Genomic DNA, 27562 nt, shown 5'->3' on the forward strand with positions numbered 1-27562 from the left:
GGACCCGTGGGAGGACAACTGGTTTGCACTGAACAGCAAGACTCAGTGAAGAGCTCCATTCAGAGCGAGGGTCTCGTGTTGATGCTTTTGCAGGGTGCTGGCATGAGCAGCTCTTGAATCTCATTGCTGGTAAGGGGCGGCGTACAACAGAAATGGCTGAATGGAACAGGCAAGACTTGCAGATTAATTATGAATGGTGAAAGCCAGGATAAAAATGCATTCCGAATTTTTTTAATCATGTAACACAAGCTTCTTTACAGTGTCATGGCAATCTACATGTCACCATCTGCTTGATTTCATTCTGCCCCCACTTCTCAAATACAGAATAAAAAGTGACATTTTAAAACAGAACACATGGCCGTTTTTACAAGACTTTGGTGCTGCAAAGTGAATGCTTCTCTAGTCTTGGAAAAAACCCATCTTCACTCACCAGGTCAGTCTTTCTGTCCATAAGAACTTTAAAAGAGAAGGCTTTCTCTTGCATTTCCCCCTCCCCCATGAGCTTCATTACAATAGCAGTGTTTCCCCTCAATATTTTAGAGTCAAACTATGAAACAGGCTCAGTGTCTCTCCCCCAAATGGAAGTTGTGTGGGAAAGAACTTCAGCTGATTTTTGGTATCATGTCAGGGTACCCAGGCGTGAGAGGTTAGCTAGGAAGGGAATGTCTGGGGGAGAAAGAATGCATCTTCCCCTCTCTAGGGCACAGGCTAGCTTCCCAAGCTATACTAACATAGCGGGATTTTTCGTTATGGCCCATCAAAGAAACTGCTGCTACGAAAGACAGAGGAGACTATCTTGCCGGTGGAGTTAATGGTGCCTTCGCTATCTGAACTGGACTCAGAATCGCTGCTTCCCGAGTAGGCTCCAAGGCCTGGGAGGATACCAATGCACACTGCGGCTGAGGGGCAGTGGACGGCAGAGCCACTCACTGAGCTGCTCCCGAGTGGAACACAAGATGGCTTTTCTGAAAGACACAGTAACAAACCATTACAACCTTCGAACAGCAAGAGCACGAGACACAGGGAGCTTTTAATCAGTGTCTGACCGGATGCCACACGCACACTGCTGCCACTTGCACATTGTACTTACCCAGGACAGCTAAAGTAGCTTTGCTGCACTAAAACTTCCTCAGTAGGAAGGACTGATGACCTCAGGGATGGGCTATGGAGCTTTTCATCACTAGTCAAATCCAGTCCCGCCCTGCAAACGCAGTATTTCCGTCTAAGCCCATCGATCCGATACGTTCCATGAACTCTACATGGCTCTGCTTCATAGAACTGACAGATTTTGCCCTGTAATAATGTCGGGGGGAGAATGACTAATGGAGCAGCGCAATAAAGTAACGTCTCCGGCACTGCACAGCTAGTCAGCTCTCGGAGTGGTGGAAACGCAGCTAGTGGAACAGATGGAGCCTCAGAACGTGACTTGGGTTGTAGGGATACAATTCACTCCCAGCCTGGTCGGGGCGTCTCGGAGTACGCACTATTCTCTCTTGGCTACAGCAGCCACGATTCAGACTGAAATCCAGCTTGATTCAAGTCCTTTTGACTGGTTGCCCATAACTTCCTCAATGACGCTGGTCACTAGGCCAGTCTACTGCTCAAAAGGGTAAGAATAGTTTTGATTTTGTTCAAACCTTCCAATAACCTGAGTACAGAAGCCTCACTTTCTCCTATTGATTTGGATGACAAAACAAGTTCCCAGACAGGTCTTCAGACATGTCTAACTTGCACATCTTACTAAGCTTTGAAAAGCAAGGAGATCAGTCATTGCAATGTAAGGCATGACCGAGCCTTTCCACGCCAACTCCTTCAGAAGCCCGCTCCTGCTGCGAGCGCCTCTTTCCACGGGTATCTGTAAGCTCCAAAAAGCAAAACGCTCTCAAGTTTGGAGTTAGGATATGTCTGTGAAAAGCTGCTCAGTCTATATGACCCTCTGCACAGGAAGAGCTTACCAGGTCAAGTAGCCGTTAGCACTGGCCCAGGATCAAGGGACTTAAGTCTTGTTGTTCAAACTTGTAAGCCCCCCAACACCAAACGGTCCTCTTACCTTTTTTTTTTTTAGTGACACCCTTGCCTCGTTTAAAAAAAAAAAAAAAAAAAAGAAGCCAAAAAGAAGCATTAACAAAATACTAAGCACCTAGGGCAGGCAATCTATAGCATTAAACTACATTCACAAAGTTAACCCACTGCACATGCTTTATGTACTGCTGTTGTTTATTTGGCCATGGGATTGCCCAGCTCCATGAGTAACTGGAATTTCAGGGTTACCAGTGTTCCCTGCAATCTGAGTGCTTGGGTGGCCATGCAGGAGAGATTCAAATGCTGATAAGCAGATTACCCAAGGCTAACAGCATGTGTTAATATTGGTGGTGCACATTCAGTGCATGTAACAAAATGTATTCTGCACATGAATGCAAAAAAATTAAAGGGAACATTGATTGCTACTTCTTCATTTTGCACCAATGTTACTTTTTGTTGGCAGTTGTGTTTATCATGGGCATTACAGATTATAATACAGCTAGTCTGCCTGTGTGACAGTATTTTACCTAGCTGTATTTTTAAAAGTCTGAAGTGCAAGGGGACTAAACTGCTAGAGAGTCCAAGGTCATCCCCTGAAAACTGGGGCTGCTACCAGACTCTGTCCATGGATGGTTGTTTTCCACACAAAAGCAAATATCTCTTGGCTGTTTGGGAGAAACCCAGGGCACAGATCGATGGTCTTCTACAGTCCCATGGCAGGAACCTTGTCTTAATGATGACTGGTACTGTTAGTTCCTGAATGGCTACCAAGTTTGTCTTGCCAAGAACATCAAAGGTATTTAGATTTAGGTACCTATCTCTGGGAGTTAGGCATCTCTCAGGCTACCATAACTGAAATAACCATCTATTGCTTTGCAAAGCATTTGGAAATATTGAGGAATATGAAATGCTATTAAAAAACCTATATGCAACAGTCCAATTCACTGCAAACTTGGAGAAAGATAAGAGCCCTTTACAAGAGAAATAACATTGGCAAAGAAGTTATAGCTTCCCCAAAATAAACCACTGTACATATCAAACTCCAAGGCCAAACACACCTTGATTCTTACTGTTATCAGTGTCTAGTTTCATTCTCTTCACACTGTTACCGCCTTCAGAACTGCAAGAAAATGTGGAGTCACTTGGTTAGTCAAGAGAGTCACTTTATCGCTGCAAAAATCATAAAACTAGATTTGCCTGGAGTGCCAAAGAGAATTCCAGCCAACGACCTTGAGGAGCACCACTAGCACTTGCTTTGCCAGAAAAGAAATCCAGATCTAAGAATCAAATCTGTGTCTTTCGTACGGGCAAAGAGCACTAGTCACAGGGCTGTCCACCTAACGGAGACTATTCATCTTGACGTATTTAAGAGTTTGTGCCCAAGAAATCTCCCAAATAAGTTTGCATCTCTTTATACTTGGGGACAGTGTTCAGCTCACCAAGGGTATGTCTACATTGCAGTCTTCCTTCGAGAGAGGAATGCAAATGCAGACAAACGAAATTGCAAATGAAGCGCGGATTTGAATTTCCCATGCTTCATTTGCATAATGGCAGCTGGCTGCTTTTCTGAAATAGCGTATTTCGAGGAAAAAATGAGGTTATTTCGAAAAGAACCCCTTCCTTCAAAATAACCCTTAATGAGGAGTTTCTTTTCGAAATAACCCCCTTTTTTCCCCTCGAAATACGCTATTTCAGAAAAGTGGCCAGGTGCCATTATGCAAATGAAGCATGGGAAATTCAAATCTGCGCTTCATTTGCAATTTCATTTGTCTGCATTTGCATTCTTCCTCCTCTCGAAGGAGGAATGCAATGTAGACATACCCCAAGAGAACCGAAGCCTGCTTACAAAGGACAGGCTCTTCCTTCAGATCTGTCACCTCTGTAGTCCCCCACATGCTTCTGTCTAGAAAAGCCATTCCACAATCATCCCTTCACTAGTCAACTAGGGGATGCTACGTGGCGGTGCCTGCTAACCATCGGAGGAGGCGGGGCATCTACTCTTCCTCTGCCCGTGTTCGAAGTGTGAATTGTTAATGTTATACACGCAGCCTACCAATGGCATGAAGATATTTCCCTTCAGTCTTGAGGGGACTGCATCCAAAAGGTAGTCCCTGAATAACCTCCAATGATACAAATCCATTTACTGGCATGGACAGGCTGCAATGCCAGACAGACGTTAAACTGAGGCTTCACTTACTCTCAGCTAGCTTGAAATAGAAGAAAAAATGACTGACTTCAGAAATGTCTTAATGGAAAGGCACTGACATGTCAGTTTTGAAACATTCTTCAAATAGATGCCATCTGCAGCCATCAGATGTGCCATCAAGCAACATGCCAGAACCTGCTGCTTAGATGCCAATGAAAAGGGAGAAAAAATAGCTCTGTGGATGCTAATTAACATCTGAGTTTTGTTCCCTTTTAAAAACCCGTCCAAGTTGCACTTCATGGATTGGAAGAGGAGTTTTGAGATATTGCTTTACTGAACTTACCAAAGCTTCCTATATTATGCCATGAATAGCTATTACTTTACAGGGGGAATACCATGAATCAGCAGTACTTGAAGGAATTTCTTCAGCTTCAAACCGGATTCAGACACCAATTTACTTCTCACAGCTAATTAACAACAGTCATTATCATCAGAGGACTTTGATTTTCTATGGGAAGTCAGACTAGGGCTGTGTGGCCACTTGCAGTGGCATCTGCAGCTCCTGTGGATCTGTGCTAGCTTTAATTTAGATAGCTCGCTAGAAGATAGCATGAGGGGTGGAGAGTTAGCTAGCAATGGGAATACATACCCGGGGGCTTGCACAACCTATTGGGCCTCACCTTGCTACTATTTGAGCAAGCTAGCCACAGTGGCTATGTCTACATGAGCTTCAAATCACATTTCTGGTTGCACTTAGCCTGAGTGCATGGTCACCGTCCACTTCCTATGACCCTAGATCGTAACTGGTAGCTCTAATGAGAAGCTCAAAGAGGCAAAGCAGCACATGAGCCACCGACATAAAACTGCCCTATCTCTTGGGAAGGGAGGGTTTTCCAATAACCCTGCCAATCCAAACTTCTGGGGAGCAAGCGAAACCTGAACATTCCCCCCAGAATCGGATTAATAGGAGTTACTGTCTATAAACCAGAATAAAAACAGCAACCATCAAAATTATACAACAACATTAACAAAACAAGGGAGGTAAGTCACCTGAATCAATAAAAGTGGCACGAATGAGATAGTAAACTGGACCATTTTCAGAGGCAAATACAGAATTTAATGACACTGACGTCCGATTGAAGCCTTGACTGACTGAATTATCTTAGCTTCCCCACCGGTTGGGAGACTGATAAAAACACGCTAGTCCCCGCTCTTTGCTAAAGTTCACAGTTCTGTCCCAGAGGCAGCTTTTGGCCTGCTGCACTCCATACTGCTAACTCAGTTTCTTTCCATGTGAATTTACAGAGGTGTGAAACTAACCTTCTGTGTTTCACAGCTCCTGCCAACAGCTTTGCCTGAGAGAACTTGTTCTTGTTTTCTACTGCCTTCACGGTCAGTTTCTTCTCTGCTTCCTTCTTTGGGTCCGTATTGACCCCCACTTTGGCGAGAGTGCTGTGAATTAACAGTTAAGGATCAACCGCGATGTGAAAAATGACATTTCCTCTGCTTTGCTTTAAGACTGGCCTGCCAAGGCTGATGGCCTTCATTCCCAGCTGGAGGGCCTCATGCTCCTGGACAAGCCTGTCGATTGGGTACCAGCAGTGCAAGAATCTTAGTCATAAGAGCCATCTCAGCTGTTCCAATGCCAGGCCTCTCTCAGTGGCAGGGGTCCCAGAACCTTAGCCCAGCGGCAGTGGGGCTGAGGCCCAAGCCCTGCAGCAGTAGCTGGAGCCCAGCAGTAGCAGGGTCGGGGCTAAAAGCAGAGCTGGCAGAAAGATGGGGCAGCAAGCTGGGAAGCCAGTGGCAGGGGACCTCCCCTTGGACCAGCAAATTCCCTCATTTGGGACATATCAGGCCCAGACTGGGAGGTCCAGCCTGGACGCTTCTTTTAAAGTGCACTTTCCTCTCTCTCTCTCTCTCCCTCTCTGTGTGCGTGTGTGTGAGAGAGTTAGTCTTTCCAGTTCGTGTTTTAACATGAGCTGTTCCTTATTTGAGTTTTTCCCAGGACATAGTTACCATCAGTAACCCAGCCTGTCACATCTGAGACTTTCTTCCCTGTCTTCAATAGCCTAGGAGCTGCTGTGCCGCTTCTTAACAAAAACGTTTTTAAAGACACGGAACAACTGTGCCATCGTGTGGCCACTGACAGGAATACCTACGATCTCTAAACTTGCAATGCCTCTTGAAAACAGGCAACACGGGGCAGCTCCTTAGCAGGGCACGTTCTTACTTTCTCATTGTCATTGTTACATTGTACCTCAATACCAGACTAGCTAGAACCATTATGAGCAAGCCAAGTATAATGACTCGATTCACTTTTATCAAAGGACGCTATTCTAAAAGCATTATAACCCTACTTCCCAAATCCCCAGCAACTACCAACTAACCAGCCATTTGCAGAGAGAGATACTCGTTGGTTGCAGCTAAGTTAGCTCTATGGGCAGAAGTTCCCACTGCTGAACTGACATTACTAGCAAAGTGACTTTTCCTACTTATAAAGCTATGTAAAAGTACATACAAAGCGCTGTGTTAACCCTGGATACAAGCGTAAAAATAGTTGTCCTACAATATAGATCAATGCTCTAAGATTACATAGATATTTTCTCGGTAATGCTTTTCAATTGCCTTATCTAAATAGATTGCAAGGTCTTCTCTCAATATGTTTGTACAGCATAAGCATTAAAAATAATGTAGCCATACAATTAAAAGTTTTTTATCAGAGGAAAAACTGAATAGTCAGTCACTGCTGAAGTAAAGCAGCAGCAATTTTTAATATATACACCCTACTACATGTCCTTAGTTTTGCTTTGTGTTGAGTAAAACAGAGCATTAAAATAGAAATCTGAATGTTACTTTTTAAAAGTAACAAAAATGGTTGAGAATTTTAAAGCAATGTAGGAGATTTAGACACATCTTCCATTAAAACTAAGCATCTAAATTCCCTAGTATGCTTTGGAATTCTTAACACCTGTCTTCAGCCAATATGTATCAATGAGTATAAAGTTATGATCTATTGCACTATGCAATGTATTTCAGAATTTTAATAACCAATGTTCTAATGCATTCCTGGAGTAGTCCTCTGCAATCTTTATGCTTTGGGTTAGTACAGCCAGGTAACCCTCAGTCTAAGTCAAGCTTAATTTTAGAGAAACCCAGAACATTCACAACTTACCTGGTGATAGATTTAGTTAAAACAGCACTCCTGGAGTGGTTGGTACCCTTTCCCCAGCGTTAATCACAGGCTTTGGGGGTTATGAGTTGGCCATTTCAATTCCTACTTCAGGCAACATTTGATAAACTACAGCTGGAATACACTTTCTTTTAAAATGGCTTTCAAGTTCTAAGTTAAATCATTTGGACATAGGCTGATGTCACATTTTTCACCTCTTACAGTGCATAAATGGATCCTTCTTGGTCTGGGCTGTGGGATGGTGCCTCTGTGTAGCTTAAACCGAACGTTATGCTGGGGAAGGGACACAAGCAACATTTCTGATCCACTTCTTTTTAGACTGGAAGGACATTAGGGCAAGGACAATGGCATCCTGATGTTTGTATAATGCCTACCACATTGTACGCTCTATAATCACAATTAGTAATACTCCATTTACATTTCATACTGCAGAAATTATCTTCCACTTAAAAATGCATGGCAGCATCTAAAAGTAGCGTAGCTTGAACTATAACTTTGAATTATTCAATTTAACCCCATGTAACAGGAGATGTGAGCCAGCAAACAAATAATGCTGACAAACGCATTTGCAAATGTCATGCCAAATACAGGGTGAAAGGCTAAAAAAAAAATCTTATTGACAGTATCGGTAAACTTACACATGGATTCTATCATTTGTAATAGGCCTGTGGGTGCAAAAACAGATACTTTAAAAAGCTGTTAAGACTCAGCTCATCAGTATTTTTAAAAAATCTGAAAGATACACTGCCCAATAATTTCAGGGGTCAGTTAGTTACTTAGCTAACCAAGAACACACAAGATGCCTTCTAAAATAGCATGATTCACTATTGGACTTGTTTGACTTGGCTAGTGCAGTCAGATCTATGCTGTGGATGCAGCTGCCATGCACATCCTAATATTCAGCATGCCCTGAAGCAGCAGTGGTAAATACTAAATATATCCCACAAATTTTTGGTTGGAATAAATGGAAGGAAATAATCCCATATGCAAATGTGCCTGCTGTGTCCCACATTAAGTTCTGTGGTTTCTAACTGTGCTAGCATCGTTTACAAAAGATGGATCTGGGCCAGACTAGCACACCCTAGCAAATTAGATGTTAGAACTTCCTGTCTCATGGATAAGCAATTAATTTCAATACATAATACCCCGGAAGTACCTTAGGACATCTTTATATGAAACCAGTATCCACCCGATTCTCTCCCCCACTTCATTTTCCTAATACTTCACGTGTGTGGAAAATTACTTTGCAGAAACAAAATGGGGGAACATGTGTCTGATTTCAACACAACCCAACTGTAGCTCACAGTCTTATAACCGTCTACTTAGAAAAGTGGTGAGTCACTTCAGTGCAAAGGATATTCTGTATTCATTTAGTTCTTTCAGATCATCTTCTCTTCGTTGCTTTTCTATTAGCGCTTGCTGCCGAGAAACCTCATCAAGGAACTTTGTCTCATCTTCATCTAAGCCTCTTACCATATTTTCTGAATAAAGCAAATCAAAAATGAAAAGCTATTTAAGAATCTGGTACAGTGGAGGCTTATGCAACAGTACTTTGCATTTTCATAAACGCTTTCCACCCAACAATTTCAAAGGGCTTTTCAAAAGGAAGATAAACATCCCCAGGTATTTTACAGATAGCATCTATAGTACTAAAGCAAAGAACAGAAGCAATCTGTGTAAGGTCACTGGCAGGGTAGGAAATAGTCAATCCTAACCCATCAATCTTGCTCCAGTTTTTAAAAAATTAAGTACGTCAGACCCTTCAGAAGACAAACCACCCAAGGCTCAGCTTATTCTTCTAACTAATCAAAATGAACAAACTTTTCCAGGCCAAAGAATATTTTCTACTCCATGAGAAGCCCAATTAGCAGAGCTGAGCTACCAAACATCCAAGAGTTTGTCTATACTTGAAATGCTGCAGATGCACCACGGCAGCACTTCGACACCTTTGCCAATGGGAGGGGTTTCCTAGGAGCATAGGTAATCCACTTCCCCGAGAAATGGTAGTTAGGTCAATGAGAGAATGAGAACCTTGTACTATCTACAGAGGAACTTAGATCAAGTTTAACTACATTGTTCAAGGGTGTGGATTTTTCAAACCCCAAGCAACATAGTTATGCTGGCCTAATCTTCTACACAGACTAGGGATGTGAAAGGTTAACTGGTTCCAGTCAACCAGTGGGGCCAAAGCAGTTCCTCACCCGCCATGAACAAGGTCTGCAGTGAGCGTCTGAAGGTGCCCCGTCTGCTGCAGGCCTGGTGTGTTAAGCAGGGGCTGTTGAGGGTGTCCGGAGAATCCCCTATTTGCGGAGGCCCGGGCATATCGTGGCCTGGTCTGTGGTGAGGCCAAGTGGGGGAAGCGACCCCTGGAGCAGCCTGTCTGCAGCATGGGATGGGAGTGCTCCAGCCCCCACTGGTTAACCAAAACCATGGACAGGGGCTGTGAGTGTCCCCGCCCACACTTCACTTTTAACCAGTTAACCAATCAAACTGGATTTTACATCTCCCACTGTAGACAGAGCCTTAAAATTGTTTTTGAACAAAGCAAACACAGCATGATATTTACTGAATTTATACTTAACCACATTTATAAACACAGTAAAAGCTAAATGAACTAACATATATTTTTAGCTATGAATGTGTTTGCGCTCTAAATTTCCATTCTGGTATCCTATCAGCTCTTCAAAGTAGGGTACAATTAGCTTATTAGAAGGTTCTTTAAATCTCATGTTATGCAAAAGGTAGTCACTCCATCAAAGTCACACATTTTCAAAGAGCTAATGAAAAGCTTAAAAAAGCAAAGCCAGCTGTGTCTGCGACCAGACCAAAAATTCTCTTCCAACTGGCCACATTTCACTGGTTTTATCTTCATTAAGACTTAATTCCCAGAAAGGATTATTATAACTCTACATAGGAAAAGGCCGTATTTTGCCCGCAGCTATAAGTCCCACATAACTTTAAAAAAACAGGCCTTAGAAATCTACTTGCCATCGATGAGTGGCAAGTGTCAGAAGGGGTGGGGCCTAAAAGTCAATTGTTGATGAATTTAAGGCTTTAATTTTAGAAGTTCCAGTTGTGAAAAATATAGTTCTGTTCCCTGAGTCTCCAGACCAATAGTATCCAATGTGTCTGTTGGTGCTGCGAGCTTTCCCCAGAAGTTACAGCAAGTCAGTTTTACCATCCCATTCTGACTGCATGAAACTGACAAGAACCTTAGTTTTACTCCGCAGGTGCTTGGTACATAATACTATAAGCAGCAGCTGCTGTGGCAGTAGTATAGACGTTCCTGAATCTTACTGGTATCACTCCTATGAATAACTTTTGTCTGGTAAGGAAGTTTTCTGGCTTGAAGGTGATAGATACATTGGGGCTTTAAAAAGTTTAACTACCAAAATAAAAAATAAAAAAATCAAACCAGAAAGGTTTGGGTTTCTTTAAAAGCTTGAGTGAGCCTGTTGAAAAGAATGGATACTTTTCCCAGCATTAACAATCAACAAAGTACATGTGTTAACAGCGCTCTCCTTTTCAGTCAGCCCAGTCCTGATGCAAAGTTCAGTGATGCATCCCAGTCCACTATTTAAGCTACACTGAACTTTATCTGAAATGAAACTAAGCTGTCGCAAACACTGCGTAATTGGGCAAGAGAAACAAACTGATTTTAGATAAACAGCTACAAGGAGCCTCTCTCTCTCTGAGTTTGAGTGGTGGCCATGAGGCAGAATGAGGAAGCTAGCATAGCTTTCTGTGCCTTTTTCAACTTTCACCAGCATTGCATTCATTCAAGACCCAAAAAAGGAGATAGCAGAGGTGTTTGTGTACACAGAAGGGCTGTGTCTACACTGGGCCACTTATTCTGGAAAAGCAGCCGCTTTTCCGGAATAACTTGCCAGCTGTCTACACTGGCCGCTTGCTTTTCCGGAAAAGCAGTGACGATCTACTGTAAAATTGTCAGTGTTTTTCCAGAAAAACTATGCTGCTCCCATTCGGGCAAAAGTCCTTTTCCGAAAAATTATGCCGGAAAAGGGCCAGTGTAGACAGCACAGGAGTCTTTTCCGCAAAAAAGCCCCGATCGCGAAAATGACGATCGGGGCTTTTTTCCGGAAAAGCGCGTCTAGATTGGCCACGGACGCTTTTCTGGGAAAAGTGCTTTTCCGGAAAAGCATCCTGCCAATGTAGACGCGCTTTTTCTGGAAATACTTATAACGGAAAACTGTTCCGTTTTAAGCATTTCCGGAAAAGGGTGCCAGTGTAAACGTAGCCAAGCAGTCAGCACTGTTCAGAAGGGAAGCAAAGTAAAATTCAGTACAGTTATAGTAAAGTATCTTTCTTTTTAAAAACACCAGAGAATGGCAAGAAGTGGGGTTTTTGCTTGTTTATTTTGAAAGTAGCAAATCCTGCAGTGAACTCTGATTCTGTGCAATGACATATATTCTGTCAATTTCCTGAACAATCTGACAGAAGATACTGTCACCATTTATTTGTTGTCTCTTGTTCCAACTGCTTAGGTCTGCATCATATATTATATACACAAACAGACAACAGTGTACTTTAAGAAGCCACATGTGTATGTTTACAGTATAACTAGACCTGCTCAAATACATTATGTATGGAATTTTGTCAGATACCCAAGTATTTTTCATTTCATTTTCATGCAATGGCCCAAATTTCATTTTCTAGGTTTTTCCATGGATTTAGATTTTTAAAAGCAAAACTAGATTTGACTAGATTTTAAGAAAAATCCCACCATGTGTCTATGCCAACCAATTAAAACTGACAATGCATAAAAATGAAAACCCCAAAAATCTTTCTGGAGGACAGGTTACATTTTTTCCATTCAGATTTCTGTTCAAGATTTTATTTAACTGAAAGTTGTTTTTATTTTTTTGTTTTGTTTTCTCTTTTCAGAAGCTAGCACATCAAAATTTCAATAAACATTCAGATCTACCCATTATAACTAAGAATGAGTCAACACATCTGTATCTGTCTTAGGGCCAAATCCTGCCCTCAGATGGATACACGATTCCTATGGCATCAATACAAGTTGAGCTCATTTATGGCAGAATTTGTGCCTTAATGTTACAGTTCTTCTCTTCTATCCTATAATCTGTGTCAGGCCAACAACAACAGAGCCCTGCTGGGATGATTAACTGGGGATGATCCTGCTTTGGGCAGGAGGCTGGACTTGATGGCTTCCTGAGGCTTCTTCCAGACCTAGGATTCTATGAACGTTCCCCTATACTGAGGCAAACTAGTCTCTGTAGCCTGATTTTAACCTAATCAAGTCTTCCCATTCTTTGCCCTAACAAGCAATTTCATTACAGATGTGATCCTAAAAAGCACTATAGATCAATTGCACTATTCATGGCAGTGAGCACTGTGCACGGCAGCATCTGTTCTAACAGAGCACAGTAACATTATGCATCTGTTAATGACGGGAAAAGAAGAATTCTGTTGGACGTGGCAAAAACAGGGCCAAGATTTAGACAGAATGTAACTGTCCAACTGGAGTTTGGCCAAAGCCTGACCCTTGCTAAGAGTACCATATGCCCTTTAAAACTACAGTAGACTTCCCAAGGGTGCTGTATTATTGGATCCAGGGGGTGTTGGATTATTGGATATGCCAGAGTATCAGGAGGTACTCCGGCAGGATGCTGTGATAGACCTGCCGGGACCCGCACTGCATGGTGGTGGGGGGTGGGGGCGGTGGGGAACGGCGCAGGGAGGGGGTGGAAACTTGTAAGTGGCAACGGCCGAGAGGGGACAAGAGGCAAGCGGGCAGGGATGGGGGGGGGGGGGGGGGGGGGGGGGGGGGGGGAGAACAGTCGATGGGGAATGCTGCCTTCCTCTCGCCCCTTCCGCTTACAAGTTTCCCCATTTGCAAGCTGGCTGCGTGGTGCTTCCACCACTTCCCCGCAAAACAGCGGAGGGTTTGCCCCTCGCTGTGCCGTCCCCCACTGACAACCCCCCCCACCCGCCACCTTCCTTAAACAGCTGCCTGCCTCTCGCCCCCTCTCCACTGCCACCTCTGGGCAGCTCCAATTGTCCGGCTGGCCGGAGCACTTCCGGGTTCCAGTTGGTGCCGGACTATCAGGTGTGCAGGACCACTAGAGTTTTACTGTACATAAGCAGCCAGAGCCTTTGTTTTAAGAGTCTGAAAGATTAAATCTCTAAACAGCTGTTTGTCCCCTTTCATTCTCGGGCACTGGCTTAAAAATGAAAAGTCTAAAACTGACTCATCCTGTAGCACCCAATTTTAAGCTCTCTAGAAAAAGGCCAAGCTGGTACCCAAAAGTACAGCAGAGAACAATTTGTTCTTTAGCAATCATTACCCTTTTACTGTATTCATAGACAATCAGCACAGATGGAGATAACGCAATCTGATGTGTGAAAAGCAGTTTTTCACTAACTACAAAACCTCAGTAAATAGGGTAAGTTCTAGTGGAAATTTGGATTTTTATCAATTTTTTGGTGAAAATTCAAAATCAAAATCTGCCTTGAAGACTCTAGCTGCTTGTGCTTGTACATTGGTTTTTGTTTTGTTTTTTAATGCTAATGAGCAACTCAACACTACTGAGGAGAGTGTGTGTATTACTCTTAGAAGCAAAACATCTGTTGGAAACTTCAAATCTTTTTAATTCATGCTAATCGGGGTGTGTAGGGGAGCCTGGACAACCCCGTCTTGACCAGAATAATAATATCTTCATTGTCCAGCCCTGCTTTAGCCGGACTAGTGATGGCTGCCTTAACCAAAGTGCAGCTTCTAACAAAGCAAACCCAGGCCTGACTCAAGCTTAGTGAACCTAGGCCAGACTGGGGGGGGGGAGCTTTGAGCATCAGGAGTGCCTTAAACAACAGTGTGTACGGAATATTGGTATAGTGAAACCATGCCAAGAACATTGGGAGAATCCTGGTACTGGTACATAACATTTCTAATAAGCAAAAATCACAGATACAGCCATAGAACTGTCAATCAAGTATAGTATAGTTTGAATTGAAGGATGTATCCCAAATATGGGCATATACAATACGTAATCAATTGGTAGATTTTACTAGAATGACCAAGTCTCACTTTGCTGTAGAAGTAGTTGTAGAAAAGACTCAGTAGGAGGGATTGGGGAAGGGGTCCCACTACCTTACTCACTGCAACTAGAAGCTGTGCCTGTTCCTCCTGATCGATGCATTGTGGATGCCTCTGCGCGTGGGGAAACAGAGGCCATGACCTCCCTTCTGACAATCATAAGGTCTTAGTGGTGGAATTGTGTGTGATTTATAGAAATAAGTACATGTATATCCCTAACCTTAAAATTAAGTATCTTGTGTATTGTCCTAGGTGTAGGTGTTACATTATTGTCTGTGCTAACTATCCTGTGTATTGAAATAGATCTGTGTAACCTTGCACTGCTTTCTTTTACTACTCTGTGCATAATAACGTTAACAAGAGTCTATCTGAGGTGTTTTTACTGGCTCCTCCCATATCCAAAAGCCGAACAACACAACAGGGTGGAAGGATGGTCTTATGTTTAAAGCACAGGATGGGAAGTCAGAAAAACTTGGTTCCATATTCAAGCTCCATCACTAATACTGAGGTCCTTCAGCCTCAGCTTCCTGATCTGCATAACCTACTTCTGTAACTAATGGGAATGTGAGTTTTGATGGACATTTTTAAGCAACTTTGAATTTTTCATAGGTGAAGTGCTCTCTTAATGCACATAATTACAGTATTGCAAATATTTTATGATCTACCCATTCAACTATTTTCCAAGTAAGTTTCAGAGCAGCAGCATTGTAACAAATCAGTGCTTTAAAAAAAGGCACCAGAGAAGAAAAATTATTCATTTTGCCATCCATCTGGCCAGATATCTCACAAAGTTACCAAAGCTGGGGCACTTCTCTGAGCTTCAGCTCAGAGCAATAACTTGCTGGTGCTTACTGAATTTAAACTGTTCTTCAAATTCCTGCTGTTTCTTGTCTTTCTGTTCCTGTAGTCTTTCATATAGTGAACGTGGGTCATATGCCTCCTCGGGGCATTCTGAGAGATAGGAAGAGAACAAGAAGCAAGAACATATCTTAGTCTATTTCTTCATTATTATTCTTTACATAGCAAGCATGGTTTTAATCTGTTTCCTCACTTGAGGCATTTAAATATTCTCACATGCATAGTAGTTGGTACCCGCAATATTTGTTTGTAGAGACCATTAAATATTCTTTGGATCTCTTTCCTACAATTATCAAACTACATCCGACTACCTTCTGGGTCTTCAGGTTTTCGAACCTTCTCCCATTCTTCCTGTCGTCTCTTCCTCCGCTCGTCTAGCTCCGATTCAGACACAAATCTTTTGTTAATTACAAGGTCAGAAGTGCCATCTCCCCCATCCATTGTGCAACAGCCTGATTTAAAAAAAAAAAAAAAGATACATAGACGTGAATACAGATACTAGAGGCCAGATTCCAGTTTCAGTTGCATAAGGAATACTACTGAGTAGACTGAAGTAGAATGCTGCACTTATGAACAATACAAGCTGAAAAAACGTATCAACCGCACCTTGATGGCAAAGCCACACGGCAGTTAAACAGTTAACACGAACTGATAAGCAACAGCTTATCAGTGAAACATTTACATCCCTACTGAATGTAGATACAAAATTAAAAGGGGAAATATTTAAAAAAAAACTTTTAAAAACAAAACAGTATACAGAGAACTTCAAACAGGAAGCTTAAACAAGATACAGCAGGGGTGGGAAAACTCAGGCCCAGGGGCCGGATCTGGCCCCTGGCTTGCCTAGATCCGGCACCCGAGGCTCAGGGCTCTCCCCCAGTGCTGGGGAATCCGTGCTGGCAGGCAGCCCCCTGCTACCCCCTGTGGGGCTGGAACACACCAAATCTACTAGCCTGGGCCCCCCAGGCTCTTGTGAGCAAGGAGAACACGGGGAGAATCTTTTTCCTTCTCAGCTGGGGGCCACATCAGTGAGGGAGAGTGGGTCTTTTTGTTTGAAAAATCAGTCGAGGGCCACACACAAGTGAGAAGCAAAACAGTGGGTCAGCAGCCCCCAACCCAAAAAAGGTTCCCCACCCCTGATATACAGGAACATTTGCAAATTACAGGAAAACAAAGCTGACCAACACTGTCTTGGTAAGAACCTACTTCTAGTTGGATAGAACTTCTTCAAGTTTCAACCATTTGGGCTGAAATTTTCCATGCCAAATATCTGTCTCATGCTAAACATTTTTTTAAAGTTTCATTCAAAATGTTTAATCTGTTTCCAAGAATGAGGCTAGGATTTGATAAGGCTAGGATCTGATAACTTTTTTCAGTCCCACCCTCCCCCCCCCAATCTTGGAAACAGCACACACAAAATCCTACATCAAAAGACCATTACGGTGGCTATTGTCAAGCACTCGAAAGTTAGAAAATACCACAATTAAGACTTTGCCTACACTCACAACATTAAAGCGCTCACGGCAGTGCTTTAACATGGCAGGATGGTTGTTGCTCTCCCAGCGCTGTGTGTACGTGCACATGTTTTTTCACACATCTGTGCTGTAACTTTCTTGCTCAGTATCTTGTCTGAGTAGAGAAGTCCTAAGATTGCCTGGGGGTTAACAACATTGCTGACAGGATTTTAAAGTAAATTTTACAGGGACATTTTAATCAAAATACAAATGTTTGATTACATTCAGGGCTTTAAAACCCATTGGAGGGGGGTACGTTTTGAATCAAAAATAACTTTACTAACCCAGACCCTAAAACTGACACATTAAAGTAATCTCTATCTACTTTTCAGCAAAAATTTAATAGCAGCAAACACCACTGAAATGAGGCTGCCCACTACTCAAATATTTTCTCTATAAATTTGAACACCAATTAAAGTTTTCTAACAAATTACGTCTGTTTCATGCAGCACTATATATGCTCTTTGTACATGAAGTAGTAATTTGCAATTGAGGTTCTAATATAGTTATGGAGATCCACGGTAAGATTGATGTCCATAATACATTTCCTATAACTGGGGTTTACTTGGTTTCACTTTGAATAGAGGCTTCCCCGGTGACCCACAGTAGTATTCAGTGAGCAGGGAAGGACGCCACCATCCTACCCCCAGTCCTTTACCCACACAGAAGTCATAATGCTTGGCCATTATGCAAGTAAAGCATGTCACTTGCTTCACAAGTGTTAGCATCAGAGTGAACCTCCTCTAAAGAAGGGGTTTTCAAACTCTGGGTCACAGCTTGTAAGGGTTAGCTGCTAGCTGGCCACAAGATGTTTTGTTTACCTGAGCATCCACAACCATAGCAGCCCACAGCTCCCAGTGGCCACAGTACACCAGTCCCGGCCAATGGGAGCTGCGGGAAGCAGTGCAGGCTGAGCCACTGCTTCCCACAGCTCTCACTGGCTAAGAACTATGTACCCTGGCCAGGAACTATGTACCCTGGCCACTCGGAGCTGCGAGCAGCCATGCCTGTGGACACTCAGGCAACCAAAGCATCTTGCAGCCAGCTAGTGACTTGCCCTTAGAAGCTGTGATCTAGAGTTTTAAAATCCTTGCTCTAAAAGAATTCATTAACTGGACACTTACAGACCTATTCCCAGTTTAAACCCATGCAAGATACGACAAGCCTCAAAAGATTTAGTTCAAGATTTATTCTTGCAATATAAAGTTATGCTCCTAATGCAGATATGTACAGTTCTATATTCTAGAATGAGATTCATACAATTGACGCGAGTGTAATATTGTTCACAGTAGTTAAAATGCGGGCAATTGTGTAAATGTGTAACCTCTGAAACACTCAGCAGTTAGGCACCCACAACGGACTTCCCTGGAGCTCGCTGCAGCCCCATGCTCCCAGGGAGCAGGACTGAGCCCTCAATATCTCTATTCCTTTGAGGAGGAAAAGTCAGCATTTCAAGATCATAGATAGGATCAGTCTAATTATGGATTCAATCTTTTGTAGAGATGAGCCTGATAATTGCTACTGACGTTGATGGCAATTGTGGATTTTTTATTTGTATTATAGTAGCAAATAGAGGCCTCAGCAGAACTCCAGGCCCTGCTGTGCTAGGTGCTGTACAAACAACTGGTAAAAAATAATCCTCTTGCCCTGAAGAATTTACAATCTAAATAGACAAGATTGACAAGGGTTATCATCCCCATATTACAGAGGAAACATGAAACAGATTAAGGTCTAACCATTTAGGAGCAACTATTGATTCTGGGTACCTTGTTTTGGGTGTACAACTAAAGATACTTTAAAACAGACCTGCTTTTAGAAAATGTGAACATGCACTCTCTGAAAATAATGGCCTTTTAAGATAAGATACGCACACTAAAATTACAAGTTATTTAGGAAAGTTTAAGTTTAAATAACTTGCCAAAAGACACAATGTGACAGGGCCCTTTAAGAGTTAAACCCATCCCTGGGGAAAGGCTGGGAGCAAGGAGCCAGCAGCTGAGGCAGATACAGCCAATTAGGGCCCAGCTGGGGCTATATAAATAAGAACTCTTGCTGGTGAGTAGGAAGGACCTGGCTGCCTGGGAAGCTAGAGGCTTCTTGAGACACATCAGTGATGGGGAGCTCTGGCCTGACCTTACCTCACCCCACCCCACCCCACCCCACCCCCAGGTTGCAGGGCTTGAGGCAAGACCAGAGTGTACGAGGGCTGCCAGGAAATAGCCTGGACAGGAAAAGGCAGCAGACCCAGACCCCCTTGCCAACAAGGAATGGCCATTTCAGACTGCAGCTTGCAGGGGCTAGATGAGGACTGGCAGTGGGTCACGGATGCACAGTGGATATAGGGAAATTGGGGCTTCTCAGGGAGGGGAAACCCCAGAGTGCGAGGGCACTTACATAGGACAGTTCGAGGAGGAAAGGGCATAGTGGGCAGGAAGGGACGGGGGCTGAATCAGCAGGGGACCTGCACCAGAGGCTGGGACACTGCCACTGACCAGCAGAAGGCGCTCTGAGGCAGGAGAGCTGATTTCCCAACTAACCAATTGGAGGTGCCGTGGGGCATGCGCTCGCCTCATAACACACAGGAAATCTGTACAGGAGCTAGGGTTGAACCTATATGCTATGGGCCAGAGCCCAGTGCCTTAACCATAAAACCCTCTTTCCGTCCCTAACTCTATTTAAATAACTTACCATGCATCTGGCCAGTCTCTCAAACTGATTTTAGAAAAAGCAAACAGGTGTGCCTATGTTAGTGACGCTGGGGCATAAAAGAATGTAGATAGGGTGAGGTGGCAGCAGTTCAGGCTACACCTACGCTTATTACACTGCACACCCAGCTAGCACTGGTATAAAGTGCAATGTAGATAGCGAGATGCTATTTAAGCACACAGAGCACAGCGCCCTACACAGCTGAAGCCCCAGGTATCTATCCTACAAGCGCTCTACATGCCCAAGCAGTGTAGATTTTTAGTAGTGTATTGTCCCACTTTCAGAGGCCTTCCACCTTTCACAGAGGTGTGTAGCTACATTCTCCAGTGACGAGTGTGGAGTTGCAGATTTCCTTGGACTGACACATGCAGCTTCACATGTTTTGAGTGTACTCTATACTACTGAAAGGACCCAGCAATTTCCTTGCATGCAAAATTGTCCAACTTAAGCTCACCACAATCCTAACAGAATCAGTGCACTCAGAGGGTCCCTTTTCTCTAGACAGGGATGGGGAACCTCAGGCCTGAGGGTCGGATGCGACACCCAGCTTGCCTAGATCCAGGCCCCTAGGCTCAGGGCTCTCCTCCCCGCCCCCAACACTAGAGAGGCAACCCCTTGCTACTCTACCCCACCAGGAGGCTGAACAGACAAAAAATCTACTAGCCTGGGCTCACCCCCTAGGCTCTGGGGTGGATATATTTCTCCTTCTCAGTTGGGAGCCACGTAAATAAGGGTTTTTCTTTTTTCTGCTTCTCACTTGTGGGCAGACCCGACTGATTTTTCTGTGGGTCAGTGGCCCCTGACGCAAAAAAGGTTCCCCACCCATGCTCTAGGAAAATGATCTGTAGAAAACAGCGAACTGCAGCCATTCATCTCACCACCTGCCCCCTCTCTCCTGCTGCCTCTGATATAACACTGGAAACTTACAAGGTATTTTAGAAAAGTCTGGTTAAAAACATCTTTATTTTAACCCTTTGACACAATTTTTTCAAGATTTAGGCGAGCTCTACTAGACCTGAAGGTTGGCCTAAGGTACGCAACTCCACTATGTAGAATACCTTACCTTGGGATGAGCTTGGCAGTGTGTCCCCATAATGGGAGGCCAACAGGAGCAAACACTCCCGTGGGCTTCCCTTACTCCTCAGAACTGCAAGGAGTACAGGCACTGGCCAGAGCTGCCCTCAGTATTTGATTTACAGGACTATACTAGACCCACTAAATCGAACACCAGAACATTGATCTCCAGCGTGGTGAGTGACATACCCTTAGAGAATTGTCGGGGGATTTCTTGGCCCTTACCTATTGAAGTGGATTATATTTAAGCAATAGATTTAACTCTTGCTTCCCATTTAGCTTTCAACTGGCAATATAAAACAGTAATGGAGAGGGAGAAAAGAACTGCTCTTCAGAAGGCTTGTAAATATATACACCATAAAAAGAAAATACTAGTCCTTTACCATTTCCGGGTTTATTTCACGTCCTCATTTTTACTGGCATGCCTGATTGTTAAGTTTCTAACATCACTCACAATGCTTACCTCTTAACAGGCAAGACATGCAAGACTTGGAGCCTAAGTTTTACACATTCAAAGCTCCTAGTAAGTAGAAAAATTAAGCACATGCCTAAACATCTTCAGGATTAGGACCTTGCTCAGCAGGAATTGCCAGTTAAGGCCTCCCCACTGGCTACGGGATTTTTTTAGCCTTAATTTACAGAAGATTAAGTTTGAAATATCACCATGTTACACTGTTAACTTTGGGGGGGGGGGGGAAGAAGCACTCTAACACAGGCCCTGGAGGTTTTTCGCCTTCCTCTGTAGCATGGGGTATAGATCACAGCTAGAGGATTCTCTGCATCTTGGGGTCTTCAAAGTATTTGAAGGCTTCAATATCTGAGATATAGGTGAGAGGATTATTCTAGGAGGGGTGGGTGAGATTTTGTGGCCTGCACTGTGCAGGGGGTCAGACTAGATGATCATAATGGTCCCTTCTGACCTTAAAGTCTATGAGTCTATGAGACCAAAATCTATCTGTCTAGGACAGCAGCCTAAATCAACCTGATAGCCCCTCATTTAGTTTGTATTTTATGGGTAGATTGAAGATTAAAAGCATTAGCCATCTGAGTTGTAAATACAGAGTTGCAAATATGAGGGGTTTTTGTTTCAGAAAAACAGACCAAAAAAAAAAAAAAATCTGGAAAGCTCTTTTAGATTGATAGATAGATGTATGAGTTTCACTTCCAGCTTTTTTATAACCATGTAGGTGCCCTTTAAAAAACAACCTGCTAAGCTCTTGACCTCAGTGATAGGAGGCAATGTGCTCCATAAGCTGAAAATAGTTCCTTTTATCCATTTTTATTGTTAACTCATGAATAAATTGACACACAAGATGTGCCAGGGAAATATGTCTGGCAAAATTTAAAAATTGGTTGCTGTTACTTTAAAACAATTACAGGCAGGCCCCGGGTTACGTACAAGATAGGGACTGTAGGTTTGTTCTTAAGTTGAATTTGTATGTAAGTCGGAACTGGCTTCCAGATTCAGCCGCTGCTGAAACTGACCAGCGGCTGACTACAGGAAGCCCGAGGCAGAGTTGATCTACCCTGGGCTGCCTGGAATCAGCCGCTGATCAGTTTCAACAGCAGCTGAATCTGGACGCCTAGGACAGAGCAGCTGGGGCGCTGCCGGGTAGGTCGCCACAGGGGCGGCGCTGCAGGGACCAACCGGGCAGCACCCCAGCTGCTCTGCCCCAGGTGTCCCCAAGTCAGCCGTTGCTGAAACTGATCAGCGGCTGATTTCAGGAAGCCCGGGGCAGAGCAACTCTGTCTCGGGCTTCCTGTAGTCAGCCGCTAATCAGTTTAAGCAGCGGCTGACTTGGGGACACCTGGGGAAGAGCAGCTGGGGTGCTGCCCGGTTGGTCCAGTAGCGCCGAGGAGCGGCGCTGCAGGACCAACCCAGCAGCCCCAGCTGCTCTACCCCAGGCAAGAAAAGCCTGGTCTGCTGGGGGGCGCACTAGCTGCGCCCTCCAGCAGACCAGGGAAACCCGGATGGCGGGACCGCGGAGATGCGCCGCGGTCCCGCCTGTATCCTCCCCAGCTTTGCTCCGTGTCTCCCTGGTCTGCTGGGGGGGGGGGGGGTCTCCAGGAAGATGAGGAGCAAAGCTGCGGAGGGGCTTGGGCAGCGGGGCAGACAGGACCCCGGCCCCAGCTGCAGTCTGCGAGCCTGCAACAGTTAGCAATATAATTTTAATCGTTTAAGCAATTAACTAGTTTAATGGTTATTTATCTCCTTACTATGTTTCTTTCCTAATGTGAATGTACGCATTCACTTTCAATTGATTAAACAGTTGAAGAGGATTTAAGATGTCAGCTTCTGCAGAATGCAAGCGTTCATTTAAATGTTTCTAGCCCATGAATAAAGAAAGCTCCCCAACCATCAACTGAATGCAACCAAAGAAGAGTCAAGCCTGTACGTAGGAATTTCGGGGTATGTGTGCTTTTTTTGTAAATGTGGGCTGTGCTTTTTTTAAATAAAAAGGAGTTCAAAATAGTCATGAATGAGTGTGCATAAGAGAGGTTAATGAAAAAATTGAGTGGAAACAGTGATTGGTAAAATGATTTTGTTATACTAAAAAATTATACAGTAATAATAGTTTTATAGAAATTACCTTTTGAGATCTTGCTGTAACATTGTAAGTGAAAAACAATATTTAAAATATTCCAGTCTTTGTTGCAGTGATATTATGGCTTGTTACTCTTATATGCATGATTAACTATTTTACCTTGGTGACATTAGTTGCCAATTAGAGATAATACAGTTTGTGTCGCCATTACAGTGTTCAGAGCTGATTGAAGCTGTGGGGTGGATAAGCGTGGAAGTTCTGTAAGCATCATTGCTATTCCTTTTTATTTTGTTTGCAAACAGCCATTGGAAACTACTAACCCCCTTCATCGGTTTCCTCCAAACTGGGATCAATCGGCACTACTTGACATAGGGTACAAGGTACTCTGACCTATTAGCTCTACTCAGGAAGAGAACTTTCCTATACTTGTTTCTTGTGCAAAGTAGACCACTTAGGCTACGGCTACACGACGAGTTTTCTTGGCACACAATATGCTAATGAGGGACTCATTTGCATGAGTCAATCTCATTTGCATATTTTCTGCTGATCTGTTTTTGCGCTGAGGTTTTTGCACAAAAACAGATTGGCAGAAAATATGCAAATGAGATCACAACTCATGCAAATGAGTCCCTCAGCATATTTTTTGCCGAGAAAACTCATAGTGTAGATGTAGCCTTAAAGTACAACCCTCAGATTCATGGGAGGAGGTTCATGTGGTATTTCTAGTGGTGTGTGCAAGATGGAAATATACAGTTGACATGTATGATGTAGACATGTCCACTGGGAAGCAAATTGAGACCACCATCTCGTTCCATAAGACTGCATGACTGAACAACCATCAGATCATAATGACTTTTTGGCCATTTGCTCCTGACTCCAACTAAGGAATTAGACCATGAAACTCCATAACTCAATGCTGGTTTTATCTCCATCTGTATTTTTAAATGAATATTCTGCAGAATTTCAGTGAGAGGAATTCTGAAGATCAAGACATGTAAAAAAATATTAGGGAGAAACTTGTAGCTTTCCTCATTAGAATGTCTGCCACTTTGTGACCAAAGTTATTTTTAAATAATTTGCTACAGTAAAGTTGGTATTACTTTTCAAGTGTGAAAAGACGGAGTGTAGCAGAGATGTTTTCTTCATTGAAATTCGACCAAATTAAAATACACATTTGCATGCACAGGTGAAACACCCAAAATGATGAGAAGAAAATGAAAAACTTGAAGAAAATTAATTTTGTTTTACTCAAACATTTTGATTCACATTAAAAAAGACAAAAACAAAAAAACCTCATAGATTTCTTAAGTTCAAATCAACCTTCTCTCCCCCTTCAGGTTTGGGGGCCAAACAGGTTTTGACTGCAAGCAAGAGTCAGCGTGCAAGGAGCCAAAGAGCCAGAGTGAAGCTCAGCTGGGCTGTGAGGGGAAGGGGAACAGAGCAGGCGCTCAGCTCATCTGGGCGGGAGCCACTGTGCAGCTCAGCTCGGCTGAGGAGGGTCCAGGAGCTGTGCAGCTCAGCTGGGCCAGCTTGGAGGACCATGGGAGGGTGGTACATTGGCACCCTTTGCACTCTCCCGTGCAAAGTGTTATCTTCCCTAATAAAGTGGACAGCCTAAGGATCTCTGAAGTTTCACAGACCTTTTCCCAAGTTCAAAAGTAAAATGACTGATAACTTCAGAGGGGTAGCCCAATGCCCCACTGCAATGTATATCGGCCAAACTGGACAGTCTCTACAGGAAAGAATTAATGGACATAAATCAGATATCCGCAAAGGCAACACATAAAAACTTGTTGGAGAATACTTTAATCTTCCTGGACGCTCATTAATGGATCTCCAAGTTGCTGTTTTGTTTCAGACCAATTCCACAAGCCAAATACACAGAGAAGGACTGGACCTTAACTTCATTCACAAATTTAATTCTTATGCTAATAGTTTGAATGGGATATTGGATGGCTCACACATTATCAACCAACCAAACAATGAAGGTGCTAATGGTTATTTATGTCTGTGTATAATCTCCTGTTGGTCATCTTCCTTTCCAAGTGCAAACTAATGGTTCTTATCAGCCTCTTGTAACTATTTAGTTTTTCAGATGCTATTAGACTAGTTGTTGTTTAAGTTTTTCCTGTTACAGACTATCACTCTGAAACTTATCTACGCACTGTATTTTTTTCTCCCCCCCCCCTTTCCCTTATTTATTCTTGAATCTGGACTTCCAACACTCCGGTCATCTGAAGAAGTGGGTTGTGCCCACGAAAGCTCATGATACCATCTACATGTTTTGTTAGTCTTTAGAGTGCTACTAGAGTATTTGTTGTTTTTTAAGTTTTTCCTTTATTCTTCAATAAGTATTGCTGTTGCCTTTCAGAACCCTTTGGGTAGCACTGAAACCTACAAGAACCACATCCATTTCTGTCTCTAGTTTTTCCAAATATCTACAAGAGGCAGAGGATATTCTGGAGCTGCTGTCCTGGCACTTTACTAATGCCCCCAAAGAACTTAATCAGCTTCCAACTATTGATATCCAAACTGCCAGTGGTTGAGTTCCTACAAGCATTCAACCACCATACCTCCAAGCATGGTCTGCTTTTGTAAGCAGGTAGAAAGAGCTCTCAGCTCACTAGACTCTTACACATAAACACTGGAAACTGTGGTCTTGTGAGGAGACAAAGGACCAAATACACAGTCTAATGGGTGCCAGTCTACAAACAACACCTGAAACAGGCTGCTGCCATCATCAAGCAACTTGAGGAAGAAAGGCAGATGTTTTTACAGAACTTCAATTGGGGCAGCTCTTATTGGCTTGATGAACTATTACTTCCCCCCCCCCCCAATGTGGGCTGATATCAGATGCCACAAAATGAATACCTTCATTAAAAAAAATAAATCTTATAGCCCTCATCTTTACTTCCATCCCTAGCTCTATGGAGTAGAGACTGTTTTCACTATACATGCATCTACTATTTAGTTCAATAAGTTCATAATCAACAACTTATAGCTGCTAATGTAACACAAACAAATAATTGTCATCCTCATTGAAAATCTTCAAAGTATCCTACAGTGTAACAAAGTGATAGAGGGGCAGACTAACAAAGAGATGTTTGTCCAAGCCTGAAGCTGTGAACTAGTCTACTCATCTTGAAGTGCTATTAATGCTGCATCCCAGCAATGCTGGTTTAAACATCAAAGAGTCCAGAGGAAGATCTTATATAGAAGAAGCTTGTAATCAACACCAAGAGGCAGTTGTTCTTGCCTAGCCATACTGTACACTGTATCACCTTTACCCAACTCACCTGCCAATTATTCCAAAGGGAGCTGGATTCCAAGGCCAAGTGGCACCAGATTCAACACACATCACCAAACAAAAATCAGTAACCTTATTCTCACCACCCCTTGCCTGTAAAACCACTCAACAGGCAGCCAGCTTCCCCCTAATCCTACCTCCACAATCCTACCTCCACAACCCTACCCCACACAGCCACCCAGCCTCCCCACAATCCTACCCCACACAGGCACCATCTCCCCATAATCCAAACCCCACAACCCCACTCCACACAGCCACTTGGCCTCCCCCTAATCCCACTGTCACAACCTTACTGCACACAGCCACAGTGTCCTCCTAATCCAACCCCCACAACCCTACCCCACACAGACACCATCTCCCCATAATCCAACCCCCCCCAGCCACCCGGGCTCCCCCTAATCCTACCCCCACAGCCCTCCCCCCCACAGCCACCCGCCTCCCCAATCCTACCCCCACGCCCCTCCCCCACACAGCCACCCGCCTCCCCAATCCTACCCCCACGCCCCTCCCCCCACAGCCACCCGCCTCCCCAATCCTACCCCCACGCCCCTCCCCCCACAGCCACCCGCCTCCCCAATCCTACCCCCACGCCCCTCCCCCCACAGCCACCCGCCTCCCCAAAGCTCCTCCCCCCCAGCCCCCGCCTCCCCCACCCCCCTCCCCCCCACAGCCACCCGCCTCCCCAATCCTACCCCCACGCCCCTCCCCCCACAGCCACCCGCCTCCCCAATCCTACCCCCACGCCCCTCCCCCACACAGCCACCCGCCTCCCCCTAGTCCCCCCTTTTACAGCAGCCCGGCCTCATCCCCCGGAGCCAGACCCCCGCAGCGTCTGCCCCCAGCCCGCTCCCGCGGCGGGACCCCACCCACCTTCCGGCCGGCCGGGCGCTCCGCAGAGCAGGGCCTCTACGGCGACGGGCGCACCGCTCCCCACTCAGCAGCCACCATTGACCCCGCGGGGCCTCGGCCTCCTCGGAGCCACGCCCCTCTCCGCCCCAGCCAGCCAATCATTTGCCTTCTTCCGCTCACAGGGCCACTACTAGCCAACGGCGGCTCTCAACTCCCTCGGCCGTCCCCACAACACAGCGACCATTGGCCGAGCTCCGTGACGGGCGGCCCGA

At 44.2% G+C, this 27562-nt stretch overlaps 1 protein-coding gene across 1 annotated transcript; it reads right to left on the reverse strand.

The window, feature by feature from the left end:
* Positions 1 to 215: 215 nt before the first annotated feature.
* PSME3IP1 (proteasome activator subunit 3 interacting protein 1) lies at positions 216 to 27465 on the reverse strand. Its single transcript, XM_089781431.1, has 7 exons — positions 27312 to 27465; positions 15606 to 15746; positions 15289 to 15387; positions 8717 to 8839; positions 5489 to 5621; positions 3081 to 3142; positions 216 to 965 (listed from the first exon to the last, which is right to left on the reverse strand). The coding sequence occupies exons 2-7, from the start codon at positions 15733 to 15735 to the stop codon at positions 748 to 750; spliced, it is 765 nt and encodes a 254-aa protein (XP_089637557.1). The 5' UTR covers positions 15736 to 15746; positions 27312 to 27465; the 3' UTR covers positions 216 to 747.
* Positions 27466 to 27562: the final 97 nt, after the last annotated feature.

This window comes from Pelodiscus sinensis, chromosome 12 (genome assembly GCF_052426305.1).
Source record: "Pelodiscus sinensis isolate ZL-2025 chromosome 12, ASM5242630v1, whole genome shotgun sequence".
Taxonomy (NCBI): Eukaryota; Metazoa; Chordata; order Testudines; family Trionychidae; genus Pelodiscus; species Pelodiscus sinensis.

Coding starts and splice junctions, on each gene's coding strand:
- PSME3IP1 (XM_089781431.1), bottom strand. CDS start 15,735: ATGGATGGGGGAGATGGCACTTCTGACCTTGTAATTAACAAAAGATTT. Junction 8,840..15,288: donor TGAAGAACAGTTTAAATTCA/GTAAGCACCAGC, acceptor TGCTTTATTCAG/AAAATATGGTAAGAGGCTTA. Junction 5,622..8,716: donor AGAACTAAATGAATACAGAA/TATCCTTTGCAC, acceptor TGTTAATTCACA/GCACTCTCGCCAAAGTGGGG.